Source organism: Vanacampus margaritifer, chromosome 12 (genome assembly GCF_051991255.1).
Source record: "Vanacampus margaritifer isolate UIUO_Vmar chromosome 12, RoL_Vmar_1.0, whole genome shotgun sequence".
Classification (NCBI taxonomy): Eukaryota; Metazoa; Chordata; class Actinopteri; order Syngnathiformes; family Syngnathidae; genus Vanacampus; species Vanacampus margaritifer.
The window spans coordinates 17,207,312-17,216,034 of record NC_135443.1 but is presented as its reverse complement, the minus strand read 5'-3'; the positions used below and the strand labels follow the sequence as shown (position 1 = coordinate 17,216,034).

Sequence of the window (8,723 nt, the reverse complement as noted above, 5' to 3'; positions counted from 1 at the left end):
CAAACCTGACCTCCCACATTGGTGTACCCAGGACAATGAAATGGAGTCCCTTTGTCCTTGATGCCGTTGTAAGACTTACAACCGGCAGATAATCGTTACAGAAGAGAAGTGCAGAAATGGACACTTTTATATTGTTTCATTTCATGACTTTTTGCATCATTTGATTTTTCATTTGTTGTTTAACCCTTAGTTGTAAATATAGTCTGAGGCCTGCAAGATGCAGGAACTTAATTTGTGAACCTGTCGAGGAGGGGATCAGCTGACATTTTAAAGAAAAAACAAAAATCACAATTTTGACTGAATGTAGCCTTGAAATTAGAATGACTGTGATAACAACTGAAAACAATAAGAAGTGGATGTTTTCATTCTTGTTCCTGTTTCCCACTTCCTGCCTTTGCCATGATTTGACTGTACACATGTGCCATCGTCATCCCAATAGAGTTGTGATCAGGAAAACGGAAATGTGACTAATAAAGTCGTCATGTATGAGGTAGTGTATTGGAGGGGGATTTCAAAGACAAAATCCCCTATCAAGTACCGAATATTACAAAGTGATAGTACAAACTAAATTTCATCGCATTATTGTATTTTTTTTTCAGTTTGTAAGTGTGCAAATCATTTTTTGGGTAAGCCAATGACAAATAATTCAATCAAAATTTGTTTCTATGCATAATGCGACATATTACCAGTACAATTCAAACAATTAATTGTTAGCACACACCTTTAAATTAAGCATTCAGACTTTTCGAGTTGGCATCTATCAGCATTCATTTTGCACTGTACAGTAATTTTATGTACGACAGTATACTAATACAAAACGTAAACCTAATCTATGAATAGCATTTGTCAATATTTGGCCCATTAAAAACAAATATTGAATGGCACAGTGTCCACATTGTTAAGTTAAGTTTAGTCATGTAGCCTTTTTTGTGTGCCTTAATAGAAAATTGAGTATACTGTGGATTGACATTGTGTTGGTGAGCTCATCTTTTCAAAAACGTGGGTGTCTGTTTTATTACCAATTTTGGATTTACTTCTTCTTTTCGAAATTGGTGATGTCACACGTCATGACCAATTCTTTGCTGCAGCCAAATGTGATGGTCAGCTGTTTCGTGTGACTGATGTTACGTCTGCCTCTCATAAACTCCTCCTCCCAGCTTCTGTATTTTTAAATGGGAGGGATGCAGGGGAGATCATCACTCAAACACACAGCGAGAAACAAGACACGGGGGAGGAAAAACCGGCTTCAGGAAAATAATCTTCACCAGGATCTTTGACACCGTCTTGCAACAGAAAGGTATGCATCTGTTATCAAATTTATTTCCCAATCTAAAACAATTATTATTCCATGTTTACATGTTTATTATTTTGTGTTATACGAAAGTGAAGGGAAAGTATAGTTCTGACCATGCAATCGTGCCTTTCATTACTATCACATTGATGCTGCGTTCTTTTAAGAGAAAATATTTTGACATTGCAAGCTCGTCTGATACTGTCATAGATGAACATACTGTATGCAATCGACAAAGTGTCTACAGTACGGTCGATTGACGCACTTTTTTAATCACATGTATGTCTGTTCTCTTGTGTCGCTTCAGACAATTTCCCTATTAGGGCATTCGGTGTTGATATATTGTAATCTATTCCCCTTTTTCTAGTTTGTGACCAGACCAAAATATCACAAAAGCAGAAGTAAAGATGAATTTCTTAGTCATCCTGGGCATCATTGCAGCTGTCAGTTTTGAAGTTGTAAGTAAGCAAGATTTCATTGAACGTTTGGTAATTGGCCACATATTTTTTTTTAAACACATTTGTGAATCATTCTTTTGCAGGCATTTTCAAAGAGGTGGCGCAAGTGGTCACCAAGGCATACACGCTCGCATCAAGGTGAGCTCATTGCTCTTTACTGTGTGTGTATTTTGGTTTTATTATGTGTGGAGCCATTAGTAATTGTTCATTGTTTTCAAAGATCATGCTTCAGAGGCGTGTTGGTCAGGGGATGGGAGCAGTTACAGGGGAATCATTTCCAAAACAACAAATGGGCGCCATTGTCTTAAATGGAACAGGTTCCAAAACCCCTGGGGCGCCTCATCTGGAATCGGGAATCATAGATACTGCAGGTAGGCTTGAATTCACTTTGCTGAATTAATACCTAATGATACCAGGCCTGAGCTTCTATACTATTTAATTGCAGTGAAACTTAATTTCGAACACAATGCATTAAAAAAAGAATTCAAATTTGAAAACCATGATCATTAAAACTTCTATAAAAGTATGGTAAGTAAATTAAAAAAAGAGGAATGTTAACACTTATTGAAATTAAGGGAGAAGAAACATGACTGATTTTGATGACAAATTACAATTGCATAGTGCAAAGGTGATGACCTTCTTTTCCTCTCATCGAGGCTGCTCACAGTTAAAGGGATACTTGACTAATTGAGATAATATTTTGTCAATAATTAATGCGTTAACTTCATTATTTTTTCATGAACAATTACCGTAATACCTTTAAAGTCTAATTTTGCCACTTAAGGTCGACTGAAAATGACATCTCCTGTGCTGAGGAAACAGACAATAACCAATCACGGCTGTGTTTGGTGTCCAAACACAGAAAACAGGTGAGCCGTGATTGGTTGTTACCCACTTCCACAGCACAGGTGATGTCATCAGCAAGTGGGAAAATGTGTTTTTAAAGGTATTAATTGTACATGAAAAATAATGATGGTATCAAATTAATTCCGGACAAAATATATTTTTTTTACTGTTTAAAATGTCTCATTGAGTAAAATATTTTTAACCAATTCTGGCTTGCTGAACTGAGCTCTTGTGAGGTTTGATGCTTGGTGAGCTGAGGTCTCACTCGATTTGATTTCAAATCGCTGGGAGGCTTTAGAGGAGGGGTCTGCAACCTGCGGATCTGGAGCCACATGTGGCTCTTTAGTCCCTCTCCTGTGGCTCCTTATGGATCTCTAAAAATAATTAGTAGAAATTAATATGCATTTTTTACATATTTATTTAAATTTTTAGATAAAATATTATTTGACTGAATTAACGATTCAGATTTTGGAGGGGGGAAAAGCATGATAAAATATTCAAAAAATGTCAGAGTCCAAATTTGTAAGTTGTCAGAAAATGAGACAAAAGGTAAATGAAAAAGTTTTTTTTAAATACCTGAAAATGTCCAAAAAGAGCAGAACGTTACCATATAATGTACACAAAATTGCCAAAAAGCCAGATAATTTTTTTATTTTTATTAAAAAGGTAGAAAAGAAGATGTTCAAAAAGTGACCATAAAATGGCCCAAAACAAAAGAAGAAAGGCAGAAAATTACTATAAGATACCGTTGGAATAACCCAAAAAGATAGAAAATGAATGTATTATATATATTTGTTTAAGGCAGTAAAGAAAAACGTTCAAAAAGTAACCATAAAATGTCCAAAAACAAAAGGAGAAATCCCCCAAATTACCATAAAATGTCCAAAAATATCTGAAAATGTTCTAGCAAAAAAGCAGAAAGTAAAGTCCAAAAAGGAAGAAGAGAGGCAAAAAATTACCACAACACTTTCATAATGTTTTGAGCATCACAATGTTCATCAGGTTTTGTGTCTCTAGACAGATTTTGTGTTATTTATTTGGCCAAAAATGCTTCTTTTGACAGTAAAGGTTGCTGACCCCTGCTTTAAGAGGCATACTTTTCTGGAATTCCATATTAGGCAATCAAACAGTTTAATTCTTGACATTCTATTTAATTAGGTTATTTCTGTATTTTTTTTCCTGAAGTACATTACTGTAGAGTGCTATGACAAAATTATATGTTGGTGTTTTTTGGGGCGCTGGAACCGATTAATGGCATTTCCATTCATTTCAATAGGGAAATGTTACAGGTGTGGTCACAGAATTGATTTAAACTAGTACATCATCAAGGCACCACTGTAATGTTTAACTTCTAGGAATCCCGACAAGAGTCTGAGGCCATGGTGTCGTGTCAACAGAGGGAAAAGAGTCGTGAGAGAATTCTGTGACATCCCCAAATGTAAGCGATTGATATAGTAAAACTTCCTCTTAAGTTTGATTTGGATTTCCTTATGATGCCATTTTGCCCTCCAGGTTCCACAACAGTAAAGCCTCCTGCTGCTGTGGATACAGGTAATCTAGTTGTCCCACTACCTTGCCACAATAACATACCCTGATGGCACACTGATGATTCCCTTCTTTACCATCCTTGCAGAACTGACGTGTGGTGAGACGTCTGAGCGGAGGATGCACAAAATTGTGGGCGGTTCTTTCGTAGCTGCGCGGTCGCAGCCGTGGGTCGCCGCCATTTTTCATCAGAGGCAAAAGTTCTTTTGCGGCGGCTCGCTTATTGCGCCGTGCTGGGTGCTCACGGCTGCACATTGCTTCCCTGATGGGTGCGGCCAAACACACAGCCATGCTGCTTGTAATCATTTCCTCTGCTAAAATTCTCATAAGATAATAGCCCTGACTCATGTTTAACACTGTGTGTGTGTTGGGTTCAGTGACGCCACCAACCTCCAGCGTTTGTCCGTGTTCCTGGGGAAGAGTGCCATTAACGAAACGGATGACGTCAACGAGCAGAAATTCACTGTGGAAAAATTGATCCTCCACCAAGCCTACAATGAGACCAACTACAACAATGACATAGGTGAGCACAAGCAAGGATTTCAAAAGATATCGCTTTGCACTTTATGAAGACCTTAAGTGGTTTTGTTTGTCTTTTCAGCTCTGTTGAAGATCAGAAGCAGTGATGGGCGATGTGCTGTGCGATCAGAATCTGTTCGCACGGTTTGTCTTCCTCCACCTCGCACTCAGCTTCCTGTTGGCTTTCAGTGTGTCATCGCAGGATTTGGCAGGGAGAAATCTGGTAGGTACAACATAATACCCAACAAACGCTCCAGATAAAAGTACTGGAAGAACCTGGTATTTTTTGTCCTGCAGTAATAGGAAAAGAAAATATTCAGTTAATACAGTGACTCACAGAAATTTTTCAAGCCTAACTTAAGATTTATGTATTTTTTTTACATAACAAATTCCCAGTTACTTTTAAAATTTTTTTTTAGATAATTTTAACACAAAACTATAAAATGAAACTTATTATATGATACCTATTCATTAGTCTAATAAAGTCTATTTATTTGAAATGTATAATCCTCAGGTTTATGTATTTAGCGTTAATAAAGTACAATTACTTTTTTTCTATATGTTTTAGGGATGTCTGCATTCATTTTCATTTCATCCCAAAAACATAAAAATGTGAAAAATTGAAGGGAAAAATGGACATATTTTTCACATAGCAGTATATTTATCATGTATAGGTAACCTGATTATTATGCAATGCGAACAATATACTTTATGTATTTTAAATAAATACTCTCATTATTAATTTAGAGTAATTATACTTTATTCATACGATATTCATAAACCTGAGGATTATGCATTTCAAATAAAAAGCCTTTATTAGACCAATGGATATGTATCATATAAGGTTTATCTGGTGGGTTTGTGTTAAAATTATCTTAAAAAATAAAAAAAAATTAAAAATAAGTAAATGGGAATTTGTCAGGTAAAAAAAATAGCCTACATAAAACTTAAGTTAGGCTTGAAATATTTCTGAGTGTATGTAGTCATTTCAAAATCGTGTTACACCACCTGCGCCACAGCTTAGACCTGTTTTTAGCTGTTCTAAGAGCTAGTTTATTTTCTGTCACCGAATTGTTAATTGTGCCAGGGGCGTAAAAGAAAATGCCCCCGGTCCATCGGAAAGCCCAGCGTGGCGCATCACAGTCTGCCAAATTCCCAAACACAGTAAACTAGACTTGCCTTGCCACAAAAATCAAAACCTCATAGTCTAGTAGAACATGTTAACACACTTTTTCAACACATTATTAAATTTGTATACAGAAAGTTCTATATTGGCAAGTGCTGTGAAAACCTCCAGATGGCAGTAATGCCTAAGGAGTAAAGAAGCCGAATAAACTACATTCATGTAAAAAGCTGTAAAAATCCATGAAACATGATTGCTATAAACTTCAGATTTTCACAGCAGACAAGTAGATGCATTCCACAAAAACATGAACTGCGAGAAAGCGTGAACACTGTAGTTTATAGCAGTCTAGCATGATTCTAACTTGTGTTTTCTGGCGTGTCTGCAGTGGCGTTTCAGTTCTCTCAGTACTTGAAGGAGGCCCGTGTGAACCTTCTTTCCCTGTCTCACTGTAAAAAAGATTCCACGTATGCAAATCTGCTGACTGACAACATGTTCTGTGCTGCGGCACCCGACTGGAGCATGGACGCCTGCAAGGTGAGCAAGCCCGTCCATTTCAAGAACCATCCAGCCATTATGCTAAATTTGGCTGTGTGATCGAAAGCAAGTAGAGGAAAAAAAGAAGTGGTAGCCAGTAACATGTGATTTTTTGACTATAGAAAAGATGATCTGAAACTTTCATGGTATTCATTCACTTCAAGTAGTTACATGGATTGACAATGTGCACATCTTGAACCTGTAAATGCAAAATAAAATCATGCTATTTTGCGCCTCAAAAATGTTTACAACCCTCCTGTTACGTTGCGGGTCAAAACGACAGTTTTTTGTTTTTGTTTTTTAAATATTGCATTGTATTATGTGATATTTTTTATGATTAAACATTTGAATGAGTCACATTGACACATGAACATTGTTGAGAAATAAACACAACAGGAAGGCTACTTTTATTTGATAACTTAATCTGCAAGATGCTTACATTTCTACTGTGGACAGAAAATAAATTATTTGGCATCATTAGATGTGACCACGGCACATCCAAAGTGGATCACATTGCTAGTTGACTTCCAAGTTGTTCTAATTTCAAAACAGTGCAGTATTTCTTAACTACAAATGGAATGTATTCAATCCAGACTCAAACTGTCACTATCATAAAACAATATTTTTGCATATTAAGCTATCATACAAGAATAAAAAAAGTTAACCACTGCACAATTAAACAAACAAACAAACAAAAAACAAAACTAATCACTATGTGACGATGTGTAGAGGGAATTCAATTTTTCATTTCATGTTCTATTCTACTACACAATGGTGTAATTAATCCTTTAGAACACTTAGTAAACTGAACTGAAGTGTCATGACATTAATTTGTTTTAAGCCATATACTTCTCAAGACATCTTTGGATGAACTTTAAAACATTTACAGGTATGTCTTTAGATTTTGCATTTGCCATACTTACGGTTTACTGTCTCTAGAAGGCATTGAAATGCTGTCTGACTATAATGATCATCCTCTTTAAGGGAATGTAGCTCACTGGTAGAGCGCATGCTTTGCATGTATGAGGTCCCGGGTTCAATCCCCAACATCTCCATTTTAGTTTTCTTTAATTGTAAAAGTATGACTATGTGTTTGTCCATTTTCGGTCATTCTTGTCCTCATTACGGTCATAGGTGAGCTTGAAATATATAAATGTTTGTAAAGTTGTAAGGTTTGATACAGCACTTGTGTTGAAACATGGATGGAAGGACGTGACTTCTCTCATTGTGCATGAGGAAACTGACTGACTGACGTTTGTTTTCTCCTCACAGGGCGACTCTGGTGGTCCGCTGGTGTGTGAAGTGTCCGGTCGGCTGTTTCAGTTTGGCATTGTGAGCTGGGGTATTGGCTGTGCTGTGGAGAACAATCCTGGGGTTTACACTCAGCTCACCAAGTACAACAACTGGATTGCAGTGAAAACAAAACTCCCACAATATACAGAAGGTGTCATGTACCCCCCAAAATGAAGGTGGATGACAGGGAGTCCACTGTGGTCAAATTAAGTTCCCAAAGGAACATTTGGCAGCGTAGAGGTGAAGGTGCTGTGTGCAAGTGTGCATCTTGTTGTTTGCAATGTGCACGGAGTGGCAGCTAATGGGCATTTACAGACAGACAGACGGACAGCAACAAACCTTTAAGGATTTACTGTCATTTTTCTAAAGGAATGTTTATATTTTATGTATTGTATTGGATGTACAATAGCTTTGTATACTTTTTTTTATACATATTTAACAGATCTGTTTAATTTAATGTAACTATTTTCCACTAAGCATATTGTAGAGAAGGATTGTCCTTCAATATTTTTAGTAGATTGAAATGTAACTTTACTACTATTTTCATTCTGTGCAAGAGAAAATGTTTTAATGAGTGCAATGAGCCACCTGACAAAGGTATTCTGGTTGATATTGTGTTAGTGAAATATAAGTTATGAAGCAAAATCCAGCCATTTTTAATCCATCTCTGGGGGTGGCCATTTTGCCACTTGCTGTCGACTGAAGATGACATCAATGTTGCTCAGGGCTCCGGCAACTACCAATCACAGCTCAGCTTCAGAAAACAGGTTAGCTGTGATTGGTCATTGCCTGAGCCCAGAGCAGCTGTGATGTCATCTTCAGTCAACAGCAAGTGGCAAAATGGCCGCCCCCTGAGATGGATAAAAACGGCTGGATTTTGCTGCTTAACTCATATTCCACAAATGTAATACTAATCAGAATGTCATGTTTAGACTATTGAGGTCACATATAACATTATTGTCAAGAAATGGTTGACTTCCACTTTAATAAATTAAAGACTCTTAATTTGTCCTTATATCTGAATGTGAGTGTGAATCCTTGTCTGTCCTTATGTGTCCTGTGGTTGGCTGGTGACCAGTCCAGGGTTTACTCCACCTCTAGCCAAAAGTCA

At 36.9% G+C, this 8,723-nt stretch overlaps 1 protein-coding gene across 1 annotated transcript; it reads left to right on the top strand.

Moving 5' to 3' along the window:
* The first annotated feature begins 1,211 nt into the window (after positions 1-1,211).
* LOC144061597 (urokinase-type plasminogen activator-like) lies at positions 1,212-8,306 on the top strand. The gene is made up of 11 exons (XM_077582172.1): positions 1,212-1,297; positions 1,659-1,749; positions 1,833-1,887; positions 1,970-2,120; positions 3,951-4,033; positions 4,108-4,146; positions 4,229-4,409; positions 4,518-4,663; positions 4,742-4,882; positions 6,171-6,319; positions 7,592-8,306. The coding sequence occupies exons 2-11, from the start codon at positions 1,699-1,701 to the stop codon at positions 7,784-7,786; spliced, it is 1,191 nt and encodes a 396-aa protein (XP_077438298.1). The 5' UTR covers positions 1,212-1,297; positions 1,659-1,698; the 3' UTR covers positions 7,787-8,306.
* Positions 8,307-8,723: the final 417 nt, after the last annotated feature.

Bases quoted from the DNA above. Each gene is read 5' to 3' on its own strand.
- LOC144061597 (XM_077582172.1), top strand. From the start codon at position 1,699: ATGAATTTCTTAGTCATCCTGGGCATCATTGCAGCTGTCAGTTTTGAA. The intron at 2,121-3,950 runs GTAGGCTTGAAT...TTTAACTTCTAG, and splicing joins GGGAATCATAGATACTGCAG to GAATCCCGACAAGAGTCTGA. The intron at 4,883-6,170 runs GTAGGTACAACA...GCGTGTCTGCAG, and splicing joins ATTTGGCAGGGAGAAATCTG to TGGCGTTTCAGTTCTCTCAG.